Source organism: Amblyomma maculatum, chromosome 3, assembly GCF_055883805.1.
Source record: "Amblyomma maculatum isolate TAMU_Amacu chromosome 3, ASM5588380v1, whole genome shotgun sequence".
In the NCBI taxonomy this organism is placed as follows: Eukaryota; Metazoa; Arthropoda; class Arachnida; order Ixodida; family Ixodidae; genus Amblyomma; species Amblyomma maculatum.
Window position 1 is genome coordinate 155,763,420 of NC_139346.1, and position 15,463 is coordinate 155,778,882.

The window sequence follows — 15,463 nt, forward strand, 5'->3', positions numbered from 1 at the left end:
TCAATAAAATATACAAATTGCAAAAAATGTTGGGCCAATAGCCGAAGCTAGTTTAGGCCCGTACATACATACATACATACATATACACAGCAGTGGAGGCATGCTAAAGGACATGTAACAAATGTTTTCAGGCTTATACACACGCAAATGTAACAATCAATGAGCACACAAAGTTCACACACAAGCTCATATCACACTGTGTTACTCTGCTGTCAGTACAATTTAATTGGTTTTACTGCCCGAGGTTTAAGATACCATAGTGACTAAAGCTATGAGGGATGGCGCAGTGCAGGGCTCAGGATACTTCAACCTCCTGGGGTTCTTTAGAAATGTGCTCTGGCATTGCACAGTGCACGGGGGCCTTGCTTTTTGCCTCCACTGAAAAGCTGCCGCTGCAGCCAGGGTTGGACTTGGGTCTCCAGCTGATTAGTTGAGTGCCTTAACCATTGATCCACCTTGGCAAGTCTGTATTAATTAAATCAGGGTATTTTTACAAATGCTCGCATGACTTCCTCTCCCCCTCCCTCCTTCCTTCATTGTTTTGCATAAATTGAAGAAAGTCGAGCTATGTGAGGTTCCTCAGCATCTTTTGGAGTTTCCCGTGATATGGAACAAGAACTCCTGCATTAATCTATACTTGTCGGGGAGAGCATGCTTAAAGTTTAACTTTGGCTTGTGTAAATAATATCTGCTTTGCACCACTTGCCTCAGCCCTCAAGTTGGAGAAGGAGAGCCCAGTGAGCCCTGGGCTTTGTGAAGCAACGTTGCCAGAGGAGGCTGCAACTTCCCCCGCTGCAGCGGTGCCTACGACTGAGGAGCTGCCGTCCACTGTGGACAAAGGGCTTGCGGACCGCAAGGGAGTGCCACCCCCTCCACTTCAGAAGGGCCGCGTCCAGGAGATTGAGGAGTTCAAGAAATTCAGCACCAGCATCAAGGTGCATCATGTGTGCAGATGCTGCTGGCTCTTTTGCAAATTGCAATGAATTATAGTGGCCAAGATTTAACAGCAACCTGCGTATATATGTAGGTAATCTATACCAGAAAAGGGGTTAGGACGGGGAATTTGAAAATTTTGTTTCCCGTGTTTTCTTTTTCGTTGACACGTGTAAAACCGACCACCGTAGTCTGGTTTTCTTGCAGTGATTTTTTAGTGCGCTTTACGTTCTCTAACATTTAGCGTTTATATGTCTGTGCGAGGATCTTAAGCTTTCTTGCGTTCTTCAGTATGAATTCAGGACTGAGTTTCTAACACTGTAGGCTCTGCAAATTTAGCAATGCCCGACAGGGTAAGAAATAACAATAAAAGTTTAATACGTAGCTTTGTGTAATGTTAAGAGAAAGTTGTTGGACCTACAGTTTTTTTTTACTGAGATTTGTACAGAAGCACATCACTAGTGCAAACTAGTGCATATTCAGCTAAATGCAATTTATAGATGCAATGGGAATGCATGTGAGAAAACTGAAAGAATTGACTTTGAAAACTGTTTACTTTTTGAAAAAAAGTTTTCTTTTTGTAGCTGTGTCTTGCTTGAGGAGTTCAGGGGCATTTAGCTCTGTGCACATCTGTGATGAGCATTTTAATCTAGTAAGAATGCATCGATTTAACTGTAGTGCAGTGGAGTGTGCGTCAATTTAGCTTGTGCATTGTACAGCTGGATGAAGGCAAGGAGTCCAAGGAGGCGACCAGTGCTGCCGGGACGGAAGAGGAGATGGAGAGCAAGCGGACAGAGTTGGATGAAGCTGCCACTGCCAAGGAAGAAACGGACCGACTGGTCAAGAAGTCCATCCTCAATCCTAATGCCAAGGAGTTCGTGTTCAACCCGACTGCAAAAGCCTTCACTCCGGTGAGTAAACTTGGCACAAAGGAGAAACCTTGTGGACATGGCATGCAGTTAGTAGAGTAACCCTGTGCATTTCTTATCAACATAGTGGCTGCCGTGCTACCTGTGTTGCGTGCAGAATGTGTCATGAATAAGATGCACATTTTTTCCTAAAGCTACAATTGAGAGTACTAAGATAGCCTTAAGGTAGAAGATAAGAAGAAATTGGCATGGGCGGGACACGTAGTGCGAAGAGAGGATAACTGATGGTCGCTTAGGGTAACAAACTGGATTCCAAGGGAAGGAAAGCGTAGCAGGGGGCAGCAGAAAGTTAGGTGGGCGGATAAGGTTAAGAGATTCGCAGGGGTCAAGTGGATGCAGCTAGCACAGAACCGGGTTAATTGGAGATATATGGGAGAGGCCTTTATTTGCCTAGCAGCTTCCGTTTCCGGGACAACTTCGCCGCCGTTGCTGCTCGCCGCCGAAGTGTTTTTTTTTTTAAGCGTGGGGGGATCTTTTCGACTGCCTGTTCCTCCGTGTGTTTGTCATGCGTTTCGCGTGTGTTGCCGAGCGTAGCAAGTAGTCCTAGCCGTGGTCGTGCTGATGCGAGAACTATGTTCTGTCGCTACTGTGGCTCGCATTTAATTGAATCGGCTTCAGTTCAAGAAGCTATTTCCGGATTTTATAAGTTTTTCTTTTTTTTTGCGTGAAACGCGGCAGCGAGAAGGCACTCAACGGAGTCGGTGTTGTGATCCAGTGGGTGGTTGTGGTGTGCCTCGACAGTGGGAAAACCTACTCTGTCGATTTGCTTGGAGCACTTAGTACGCTCGCCGATGCGTGGAAGTCTGTAGCACCCACAACACTGCGCAATTGCTTTCGCTACGCGGAATTTGTGCTGAATGACGAGTCTGCTGCCTTGGATGAGGAGAGCGTCGTCGAGCAGCTGTCAGGCAGTGAGCAGCTCATTCATGACCTTCGCACTGCTGGTGTCGAAATTCCATGGCCGTCTCGTTTTCAGAGTTCACAGACGTGGACCACGAGTTGGAATTGTGCGCTGGGACAGATGCAGAAATTATTCGCCAAGTGCTTGTGGAGTGGAACTGTGCGATTGTGCGTCTGTGGAAGATGGCGCGAACCAAGACGACGGTGGTATCTCTCAAACTGAAACGGTCGGTTCGTCAGGATTTCCAGCAGGGTTTCAAGATTGGAAGCCTCGCGAAAAAGTATGGGCATTCGCACTCTACGATTTTAAGGGGGGATGCGGTCTTAATATCGCGAAAAATGGTCAAAAATGGCAATATTTAAAAATTGCTGTTTTGAAGTCATCAATGTCCCGACTATGCCTCTACAAAATATTATAGCTCAATTCCTACTCAAAGTATTAAAAAAACGGCAATTTAGAAACGTTGGTGAGCCGAAATTGAACGCCAAACGCGAAAATTTGCACCATTTTCAAGCCGCCGTAGCTCCGCGCGGCGCGAACCGATAGGCACCATCTTGGACTCATTTGAAAGCTCGTTTCCCGCTCTCTCTCCTGGCGTCTCTCAACACGCTGTAGGTGTTCGCACAGCGGAGCTTTCGGCATCCGTCCGCAAGGGGTGAATCGTCGCGAGACAGCCGCTGATTGGGTAAAACGCGCGCTCTCCAAGGCGCAGCCCTCTGATTGGCCCTGACGCATGCCTCGCCTCCCGCGACCGCGTTGCCGACTCTTCGTCGTCTGCTTTTGCCCGCTGGCACGTGATTTTTTGCGCTCCTCTTTGTTTCCTAGCATTTCTCATTCTGCATTTTTTCTCATCGTTCCTGTAAATATTTGGCTATTAACTCGCTCCTCTTAGCTTCGAAGTTATTGTTTTCGTGTGTATTTGCCTGCCTGGTGTCTGTTCCGTGTGTCTCGATGGCACGGTACGCGCGCTTGAAAGCAAGCACGCGAAAAGCAGTCGGCAAAAGGAGACGCACGTGGAATAAGAAGAGTGCCACATCGAGAACTACAGCTTCGGTGTTGTTGCAAGCTGCAGGGCCGTCGGCGGATGCGGCTGCATTGAACTCGTCGACCACAGTTTTGCCGATGGACGCGGCTGGACCGACATCGTCGATGTCAGCTTCGTTGGTGGACGCCGCGGCTGGACCGTGCCGATCGGCGTCAACTTCGGTGTTACCGCAAGTGTCTGCGGTTCCAGTGGATGCGCCTGGACTTAGCCCGTCGAAAATATCGACTTTTGATGCTCTGCGAGTCGCTTCAAATTCTGTGTCGTCGGAAGCGGCCCAGCCGGCTGAGCTAAGCCTAACGACGACTTCGGCGTTTCCGCACGGCGCTTCAGCGCCGACGGACGCGGCTAAACCGAGCTCGCGTGTTCAACGTTTGGACACAGTGTTTTTTATGGAGGCGGAGTGCGCGGAACGCGAAAAATGTGCAGATAACGCCAAGACGTCATTGGCGAAGAAGTCCGCGACTTCCCGCAAGTTCGAGCTGATGAACGTCAGCACAGTAAGTGTAGACGACGATCACGGCACTGAGTATATAATTGTTGATATGAGCATACTGAAGAAGCTGTTTGCATCCACAAGCTGCAGCAAGTGTGGGATGGCCAGTGTTCAACTCGCGAAATGCAGCGGAAGAGAGTATGGCTTAGCTGTGAAGTTAGTGCTCACATGTTCGAATTGCGATTTCGCCGAGCGGCACTTTTCGTCGCCACGAGTGCCCGGGAAATCTAGCATCACACCCTTTGAAGTAAATCTGCGGGCGATGAAAGGCATACAAAGTATAGGGAAGGGAGTGACTGCTCTAGCGGATTTTTGTGCAACAATGAACCTCTCCCACCGAGGACTTCACCACAAAACTTTCAGGGGGCACATGAACACCATGGTGAAAGCTTGCCAGGCAGTTGCTACTGCTACAGAAGCAGCAAGTGTCAAAGTGGTGAAGGACTTATACAAAGACTTCCTGAACCCAACAGGAAATATAGACGTGATATTTGATGGCACATGGAAAACGCGTGGCCACAATTCAAATATTGCAGTTGGCTGCATTATAGAACTGTACACTGGCCTTGTACTGGACCATGTTGTGCTTTCGAGGTACTGTCGTGGGTGCCAAGGGGCACCTGATCCCAGTGATGATGGTTACGGTGACTGGGCTGTGAACCACAAGTGTATGAAGAACATTGACTGCAATGCCGGACGAATGGAGACCGAAGCAGCTATGATTTTATTCAATAGGTCCTTGGAAAAAAATGGGTTGCGGTACACAACCATACTTTCGGATGGTGATAACCGCACATTTCATGCATGGACCCAGGAAGGCGTGTATGGATATATATCCATTGAAAAGAAAGACTGCCTCAACCATGTCCACAAGCGGATGGGGACGGCTCTTCGCAACTTGGTTGAGAAAAAGAAGGCACAAGGGCAATCTCTTGGTGGAAAGGGCAACCTTACCCAAGAAAAGATAAAAAAGATCACCAATTACTATGGGTATGCCTTGCGGAGCCATAGCCACGACGTCGCAGGCATGAAAAAGGCAGTGCAAGCTACGCTGTTGCACCTGACCTCAACAGATGAAGCCCCAGATCACAGTTGCTGTTCTCAAGGAGTTGATTCATGGTGTGCCTTCAATCGTGCTTTGGCAAACCAGGTGGAGCCTCCACCACACAAAAACCCTCTGCCAGGCCATGTTCGCACTGTGCTTGAGCCAGTTTTTGCCAGGCTGGGCGACGAGGCCCTTTTGAAGCGCTGCAAAGATGGCATGACACAGAATGCTATCGAGTGCCTGCACTCTGTTATCTGGAGCCAATGCTCTAAAAACACGCATGACTCTTTGCTGGCTGTTCAAAGGGCTGTTGCAGAAGCAGTTTCTCGCTGCAATCAAGGGATGGCAGCAACCAGCAGAGCTGTTGCAGAGCAGCTTGGTTATAGCCCTGGCAGGTGCCTCATTTGTAGGAGCCTTGAAAAAGATAAACAGAGGCTGTGCAGGTCTGATAAGGGTCATACCGATAATGAAAAGATGAAGAAGATGGCCAAGAGGCACAGGCCTGACAGAACCCAAGACTACTGCCCAGGACTTATGTGAATGATTTAAGATTCAGAGACTGTAGCAAGTGACTTTCTGAGCATCTTTTTTTTGTCAAGTGCCAATGCCATACATAGATTTTCACAGCCATTACATGAACAGATTTATGTAAATTTGGTGTCATTTTGTTCACCAATAACTGGGCTGCATGCTAAAGCATTAAATCCTTCCATGTGATTGGAAAACAAAAGTGGCACAGTGAGTAAAACTTTGAATGCAGTTTTCTCAGCTTTGTTTATTTGGTAAAAAGCCTTGCCTTACGGAACTTTTCATAATGTTTGCATACATGGATTTTATTGAACTTGGTATCATTTTTTTCAGTAAAATCTCAGCTACATCCTAAAGCTTTCCGTTTTCGATAAGTCTGATAGACTAGCAATTAGATCAGATGTAAACTAATTACTCCCACATTGTCTTTTTTCTCCCAACTTTGTTGTTCATTCATTACCTATATAATGACTTCTTAAAAATTTCCTTGGCTTTAGGATGTGCAGTAGGCTCTTGGAAATAACAGCATATTTTTAAAACCAGTTTTTTTAATTAAGAAATTGCCGTAATGGCCCGTAAGAAAAGACACTATGTGCAGTACATTATCTTGCCATATTTTCATGTCTAGATGAGGTATTTCAAATCTAAATACATATTTGGAATCACCATTCAAAGATATATCACCATGGCAATTTTCAGCAAGATAGGTTAAGAAATAAAAAAGAAGTTTTTAAGACCCTCATCCCCCCTTAATTATCATCAAGCCTAGGGATGTTCTGCAATTCATCTAGTCGCTGATCAGATTAGCGCACGCAAAAGGAGTGCCAACCAGCTTATGTGCCACTGGAAGCAATGCTCACTGTGACCGAAAGCTTCAGCTGTGTTCAAGCGAGTGCGAATATCAGACTCTTTTAAGCATGCTTAACGTCTTTTATGGCATTTTATGCTCTTTACGATGATACGCGTTGTTCATCCCGATTGCTGTAGCCAAGTTTACATGCATGGGAAAGTACATGGGTGCGTCTAGAGTCCGGTCTAGATGTAACGATAACGGTTATAATGATCGACTTTTCCGGTTTTCTCAATATCGTTATAAGTGGACTGCATTGTAGCTTGCAAGCTTTTTAGTATTAAGACCTTTGTAGCTAGCTACTCGGAGCAGTGAGGTTAGCACTGTATTCATTCCTGGGTTCTCAATGTAATGCAAGATGTGCCCTGAAATTGATGAAGTGAGAAAAAGAACTGGTGCTATATTCATACAAATGCGGTGTTATTCTTTCTGATTTCCGCAGCAACACCCAAATCTGCGCATAATTATAGGACCCCAGAGGCCTTAACCATGCATCACATTGATAGATAGCTACTGGAGCAGTGCTGGTGCTTATCCCGGAATTTAATCATCGATCATTTTCTCCAAGTTTCTGTATTAGGTACCAGTTGTAGCTGTGCAACAGGCAGGTTATAGTAATAAGAAGTAACATGTTGTCTTGCACGCAGCGCACTCTGCTGCCCCTTACGAGTCCACCCAATGGCGCCGGTGGCAGTGGTGGTGCAGCGGCAGCCGCTGGGGGTGTGCGGCTAAGCTCGAGCCCTCTGGTAGGCCCCCCGGCGGGTATGGGCCAGGCACCCCCCCAGCAGCTGATGCCCGGGCAGCACATCATCGCCATGGCACCCCAGTACCTGATGCCCGCCACCCCGGTCAGCGTGGCACAGTTTGCACCCGGACAGGGACCACGCTTCCGTAAGGCCATGCCCCTGGTCCAAACGAGGCACGACCTTCCGGCTTCTATGCATGTTGCGGCAGCAACGGGCCAGCCAATATTGGCTCCGGCCGGCCTGCCAAATGCCCCCCAGCTTATGGTGCAGTACACACCGGCTCAGGGCATGATGCACCCGTCGGGACCCCAGCAGGCAACCGTGGCCTACCAGCAGGTGCGTTCCGGTGTCACTTGCTTCCTTTCGTGGCCTGTTTGCTTTGTCGTGGGAAAATCGTGCTTCTTTTATAGAGCAATAACTGGTCATACGTGTGGATGCATGTGCAACAAGGAACAAGGTAAACATGGGCTAAATGTTATGATATGGCTGACACGAGGTCCATTGCTTTCACTGCCCCCAGCATGGTTTAAGGGGAAGGTTGCTCCTAGAGAAAAAGTGTTTCTGTGCCAAATTTAACGAAAATGGCACACCCTTAAGTAGTTTTTTCACGCAGATTTTAGGGGGGGTGGAAGTGCAGCTCCAATTGTTTCATTCTGCTCCAAACTGCTTTCCCTGCTCCATCCTGCTCAAAAATGCAATATTGCTCCAAAACTGCTCCAAACTGGCTGTTTTCATGTTCTGCTATCAAATTTAGTGAAACACTGGAACAATATCATTGCACCAGTGGCAAAGATATAACGCATCTTGCACTAGGCTTAACGGACATGAGGTTTTCTCGTGCAAGCCAATGAGATGTACGTGGTGAGATGCTTGTGGCGATTTCACCCCAGGGGCACCGCGTGCCCCAATCTCCTCTGCTTTTAAATAAAAGTTTCGTCTCTCTCTCTTCACTTCAGCGTTACTTCGGGATTTCTCAAGCTTGAGGGGCAGCCGCGGAAGGTCCACCAAAATGATGTCTCGGCGGAGCTCGCATGTCACTTGCCATCCGTCACCCCTCTCTGCAGTTATTATGCTTTTTTTCGTGCAAACCGCTTATAACAATTATTGGTTATAACAATGGAAATTTCGTCACACTTGAATATTGTTATAAGTAGATTCGACTGTAGATACAGTTCGGCCTGAGTGTAACAAACCTCATAATAACAAAGTTCGCAATGCAACAAACTTTTTTGTTTCAGTTTCTTGCTTCCATGAAATGCTGATATCCTTGCCCTTGATTTAATTATGTATGGCTGGTCGAGATATAACAATAATCGATTATAACAATCGAATTTTCCAGTTTTCACAATATTGTTATAAGTGGACAGCACTTGACCAAAACTTTGAACATTTGAAACATTTCTCATTCAATATTCTGGATTGATTGATTGATTGAAAACATCTTTATTTATTCAGTATTCTCAGAACATGTGGGTGGGCCGCCTAGTCCGGTAGTCCATTGGCTGCTGCTGCTGCGCTGGCCCTCCCCAACAGCCAGTGCTGACGGTCAGGATCATCGCTGAGCAGAATAGCCTCCCACTGCTCCTCCGAGGGGTTGGGAATGGGGTCAACTAAGGGATTAAATTGGCATGCCCACACCATATGGTAGAGGTTAGCTACCTCTCCACAGTGTGGGCACTGCAGAGAGTATAGTGTAGGGTACCACAGGTGTAATTTAGCTGGTGTTGGGTATGTGTTGGTTTGTAGTCTCCTAAGGATGTTCTCTTCTAACTTATTGAGGGATTTGTGTGGTGTTGGGTACTCCTTTCTGGCTGTTCTGTATGGCGCGAGATTGTCAGCATACACTGCTAAACCTATCAGGTCACGGCACCCTTCATGGTCATCAGGGGGAGACGCCCGGTATAGAAGAGCTCGGGCATGCCTGTGAGCGGCTTCGTTTCCTCCTGGTAGTTCCAGGTGACCGGGAAACCAGATGATTGATGCTTGGTTGGGTGGGTGCTTAGTTAGCAATGACAACCCTGACTTATGAATTAATCCGTAATTGAAGTTGCGACAGGCGTTTTGGGAATCAGTGAGCACAACGGCGTTGGGGTTAGACGCTACAGCTAATGCAATAGCTGCCTCCTCTGCGTGAGTGGGGTTAGATGTTTTCACCGAGGCGCAGTTCACCATCGACCCCGCAGGCGTTGAGACTACGATAGTCATGACTCCATTGTGTGGTCCTGCTGCGTCCACGTAAAGGGTGTTAGTCTGCTTGTCCCATTTCTTCTGCAGGGCTTCCCCTCTTGCTATCCTCCTCTCGATGTTATATGCGGGATGCATATTCCGCGGAATGGGGTACACGTTGATGCGTCTTCTCACATCGCGTGGGACCTCTTCCCTTTGGTCAATTGTATAGGGCTGATTAACTGGATCTTCTCGAGCAGTTCTCTGCCGGGTGTTGTAAGTGCGAGCCTATTGAGTTGTGAGAGCCATTGTGCTTCCCACATCTCTTCGAGGGTATTATGTACTCCTAGAGCCATGAGCTTGGCCGGTCTTGTAGGCTTTCCTGATGAGTGTCTCCAACTTTTCAATTTCCGACCTGGAGAGGTTAAGGAATGCCGTCCCGTACATTATCCGCGAGATCACGAAAGCTTACACTAAGCGGATGGTGTCCCTTTCCTTCATGCCATGGTGTTTATTTCGGATACGATGTATCATCCTCTTTCTTGGTCACAAGTCAAAAGCTATGAAAAATTGCCACGGCATTGATGCCATTTTTTTTTTTTTTTTCATTTTTTTTTTCTTTTTTTTGCCCAACTTAGTGTTGTGCTTTTTCATTTTCAGGAAAATTGCCATCCCTTTAGAGAAGGTTCATTACATTGAAAAAAAAAAAAAAAAACTTGATAAAATCATCCACTCCTTCACCCATCAGTCATCAACAGAAGCATTTGTTCAGCCACGATCATGATGCCGGGTTCTAGCACCGTTTGCTTCAAAGGGCTTTTGCTGCTGTCACGCGTTCCGATGATTTTGTGGCAGTGGATGGTGCCTGCCCCTGCCCGTGGCAGTCACATCAATGTGCGAAGCTCATTATAATTTTCATTGATGGCATTTATACCTCCATACTATCGGACCCCCGAAGGGCCGAAAAAGCGTCCGGAAATCCAGGCAGTCTGAAAAAACGAAACCACAATAAGAACCTCGCTTTATTTACCAAGCGGCTTTAAAAACTGGTTGATCTGTTTCTGCGTCGATCTCCCCACCCTCACAGCCAGTCTCCTCTCCGGTGGTGAAGACTGGTAAAACCATGCAAATGTTGGAGTGGCACGATGTTCAGAACAGAAAGAGGTGTGAGACATGGAGCCGTAACCGTGGAGCAGGTGCCCATGCACACTGCACGATTTTGGGGAGCTTCTATGGACTTGCCACACAGCTAGCGCTGCCTGCTCTCAAGAGTACCATATTTCTTCACATAATGAACCCACTCACCACTTACAGCTGAGAATTTGAAACTGAAAAAAAAAAAAAAGAGAGAGAGAGAGAGTTAGCCCCCTCCCCCCCTCTCGATGCATTTCTTGGCAGCGCACCAAAATGCTGTGCAGCTATGATAACATTAGGGTGTGTATCTTTTGACCTTAGCTCTAGCAGTAGGGAAGGTGGGAGGGTGAGCTTGGCAGAATGGCAAGTGCCTTTCACAGGAGTGCTGGGATGGCTTGCTCGGCCGCTCCGGTTGTGCAAGCTTGGTTTTCAGAACATTTGTTTTATGCAGCGATTGGGGCGACCACTATGGCTGAGATATAATGCTCTAAATGATTGCACAGTGGGACGACTGCGGGAATGTGTGAATGCGTGGGAGCCGCGGTTGGGTTTGGGGTGAAAGACGCATTTCAGCAGCATAGAGGCTGGGCCATCAGTGACAGGAACGCAGTATATTTTTTCATAATGCGGTGTCCTTTGTGCATTCTTTGTGTTCTTCTCTCCTCTGATAGCAAATTGATGGTGTTGATGTGTGAGCCAGGATGTGTGTGCGTGGGGGGGAGAGTGTGTGTGTGTGTTTGCGATATGAGAGCGGTGGCTCCTCCTTTTCTCTCTTTCTCTCACACGACTCCCGTGCGGGAACAGGCTCAGTGTTTTGGGCCCCTGGCGCAGATGTACCCCATGATGGGTCACCGGGTCATGTCCCCTCAGCCCATGGGCATGGTGGCCGCCACGCACACAGCCTCCTACGGTGATGCCACGCATCTTCCTACACAGGTCTACAGTGAGTGGCCTATGTTTTCCTTTGGTTGTTTTTTTTTGTTTGTTTGTTTTCTCTCTCCAACACATACCTTGATTGTGCAGTTCAAGTGCAACTAATTTCTCAATGAAAAGCGATGATAGTCGTACTGAACTTGTCTCATATGCATGCCACAGTTTATGCTAGGGTCACGGTGCCAGTAAGTTATTGCTGCTTTGTTTCAGTGCTTGGCTATGGCAGTTCCTAGTGCCTATTAGCTGCGTTTTAATAGCTTTTCTTTTTGTGTATACACTGTGGCATGCTGCAGGAGTGTTTTGGTCCTGTCATCTATGCTTTTGTTAAAATGCCGCATTTACTCGATTCTAAGCACATCCCTTTTTTTCATGATCGCGATGCCCAAAGTGAAGGTGCTTACATTCAAAAAATCTAAAATGGCCCGCTCCCCCTCCTGTTTTCATGCCGATATCTCGACGAGACATGCCCGAGAAATGACAATTTATTTGGCAAACGGACTCCAAGAGAGGGTTTCACAGTCTAGTCCCTCTCTTGGTATTGGTGGGAAAGGCACGTGAATGCCGTGGTTTGTTGCGGAGCGCATCACCTGCCTGTTTTATGCCCCTTTTCTTCCCTTGGTTTGAAGAGAGGGTCTAGACTGTCGGGTTGCATAAGACGAGACCTAAGACTTGACTTTATCACTCCGTGCAAGCAGGCCCTGGTTTTGTATTTTCTCCTCGTTTAGGAAGCGCCATGCAGCCGTTCAGGCACGACACAGCATAGTTCGAATCATTTGTGGCAAAACAGACTCGCGTTTGCATTCAGTATTTGTATACATATTCTTCAGGCTTCGGGGAGCTTGGCCAGTCCAAGTATCATAGTTCGAAATAACAAGTTTTCACTGTGCTGTACTGTCGGGGCTGCCCAAATAGGCATACCCAGGTTTCCCAAAAAAATTTTACCTTCGAACCTCGATATAACGAACCTCAATGTAACGAAATTCGCGATGTAGCGATTTTTTTTTATTTCCTAATATCTGCCCCATTGAAAACCACATATTTTTTTTGTGTGATTTAATGAAGTAATTTTATGCCGCACTTTCGATTTAATGAAATCCTCACACATCGCATGCATGCACCAGCAGCCACCTTGACAATTGGATGAGAACTAAAACTTCAACACAGACACACCGCATTTTACATTTGCCCTTTTATGCACCAACTTTGCTGGCTATCTGGAATCTGCGAGTGAAACGAAATGATGATGACAGGGGCGTACCGCTACGCCATCCGTCGTGTGCTTAAAAAAACGGTGCGAAGATTTACGACACTTCATGCCATGACGTCACTGGCCAGTTGGAATGACGAAGCGCTAATCGAAAATGGCATATTTGCTCCCGTAATGAACCCACTTTTTTTTTTTTTTTTTGAGAAAAATCGACAAAAGTTTGTGGGAAGGGTTCATACACAGGAAAAGTTGAGATTCTTTCTTTTTTTTTTACTAGTCCATCCCAACCATCAATCGTCAAAGAAAGCACACCGTTAGCTGCTATCATGACGCCAGCTTTTAGCATCATTCATTTCAAAAGGCGCTTGCTGCTATCACAAGTTCCAATGATTTTGTTGTAGCGGACAGAGCCGACTCCAATCCCTGCATGATAAAGTGAACGCACTGAAAACCAGGCTTGCACAACGGGATCAGTCAAGCAAGTCAAGCAAGCCACCCCAGGCACTCCACTCAAGGCCGCTGGCACTATTTCAAGTCCCCTCCCCGCCCCGCCTCCCCCCGCCATCTACCTCATCACTAGAGCTAACGACAAGAGACACACCGTGATGCTGTGGCTGCGCAGCACTGTGGCTCGCTGCCAAGGAATACACTGTGGCGGCGCGAAATGAAGGGACAAACTAACGACTAGCATTTTTTTTTTTTAGATTTCTTAGTGGAATAAGTGGGAGGGCCTTTTATGCAAGTAAATACTGTGTGTGTGCGCCCAAGGTAGTCGTGCGTGCTGGTATGGTACCACTAATCTAGTTCAGAGCAGCGTCCCCGTTAAATTCCCTAGATTAGCTGATCTAGAGACTCTTATTAACTCTTTTGGCTTTCTGAATACGTTGGGTGATGATCATACCTCTGGTGACATCTGGCAGCAGCTTTGAGTGCTTATTAACTCTATTGGCTTTCTGAATACGTTGAGTGATGATCATATCTCTGGCAACATCTGGCAGCAGCTTTGAGTGCTATGCGCTGTGCACGCTCTTTGTGCATGCGGCGAAAAATTGTGCGTTCATGTCCATTTGCTATCACTCATTATATTCGCCTGATATACAAAATAGCATTCGGTGCTCTTTTTAGCGCTATTATTGCTAGAATTCCTTGTTTATTTCCTGAATTCCTAATTTAAAAGTTCCCAGCAGTGTTCCACGAACCTGTTACTGTATTTGGGCAGCTAAAACATAGCAACCTCGAAGTAATGAAATGCGCGAATTAACGAAATTTTCGGCTGCTTGTAGGAGTTCGTTATATCGAGGTTTGACTGTAAAAAAATATATTTTGAAAGCTGGGATGGTACACAGGTCCTTCTTCCAGATAGAGGTAGGATGCTTGTATTGCTGCTACACGTGGAATGAGAGCTTGCAGGACAAAGGCATTGTTAAAGGGCCTTTAAAAATGCCTTTACTTTTCAGCTAAAGTTTCTTGCTCCTTTTGAAAGCGATGAGTCCAAGCGTCTGAAATGTTAAATTGGCGGATGCTAGGTTGGAAAATTGGCCAATTTGATGTGCGGCACTCGCTTAATGCATTTGCTTCATTAAATCTTGCTATTCACTGGTAGTTCTCTTGGACCTCAGGTTGTGCTGCCGAATGGCTCCTTGCTGAAACCTATAAACTTAGCTGTGGATAGGCAGTGTGCGCGTTCTGTCTTCGTCAAGTGATATAATATAAGGGAATTTTTCAGATGGTTTTTTAGTGTCTACGTACTATGAGCGAGCAGCAGGCCTGCAGTCCTCGGAACGTGGGAATGGTACGGACGCTCCTGTTTCTTCGTTTGTTTTGTCTTCATGTCCATGTTTTTTTCAGGCATGGGAATAATTTCAAAAGTGTAGTGCTGAAAAATTATCAGATTTTTCTTTTTTGTATGTATAAGTAATTCCCAAATTCTGACATCCTCAATGTTTCTCACAATGATTGCAATGTATGATGGTGATGGATGTCGCCTACCGCTACTCCTGGCGCACCCCGTACGAGAGGATGAGAGTTGGTTTGGTTTGGTATGTGGGGTTTAACGTCCCAAAAGGCGATGAGACTTGCTGACATACTGCTTCATTTTGGCAGGTTTGCTCCGTTGCAACCACTTGAGTGTTCAGTAGTCAACCCACAATATCAGACCTCCTTTCTTCAGTCGATATTTCTAATACATTGCATTTCTAATAAAAAATATATGTGAATCTGAGAAGTATAACAATGGCACCTAAGTACATTTCTGGGGTGCTGAGTATTGCAGCAACTGAAATATGCACCCTAGAACTCCTTTTTCTGTTTCACAACTACTAAGCTTTTACAGAAGGGATTTGGTGCATGAATAATGACTAAGCAAGCATCAACGGTGTCTTCACACAAGCACCAGCTTAATCTGGTAGGGCCTCTGCCTACTTTTTGGGCAGTGGCATAAATATTCTGCAGACCCAGAAGTTGACATTAGTGACAGAGGTTCATCGTGCTGTAAAGCCATCGTATGGCGCACTGCCATATATTAATACCTCACACGCCTCATTACTCATGACC

At 46.6% G+C, this 15,463-nt stretch overlaps 1 protein-coding gene across 7 annotated transcripts in view; it reads left to right on the forward strand.

Moving 5' to 3' along the window:
• The window catches only part of LOC146196557 (uncharacterized), a 72,705-nt gene that overhangs the window by 34,696 nt on the left and 22,546 nt on the right, over positions 1–15,463 (forward strand). For 4 of the 7 annotated variants that reach the window (XM_084598306.1, XM_084598305.1, XM_084598300.1 and 1 more), the window contains exons 8-12: positions 712–935; positions 1,653–1,844; positions 7,372–7,806; positions 11,575–11,713; positions 14,637–14,702. In XM_084598306.1, coding sequence (XP_084454432.1) covers positions 712–935; positions 1,653–1,844; positions 7,372–7,806; positions 11,575–11,713; positions 14,637–14,702 — 1,056 coding nt within the window. The remainder of the gene's footprint in view (positions 1–711; positions 936–1,652; positions 1,845–7,371; positions 7,807–11,574; positions 11,714–14,636; positions 14,703–15,463) is intronic. The other 3 variants (XM_084598302.1, XM_084598304.1, XM_084598303.1) reach the window with 3 other exon arrangements.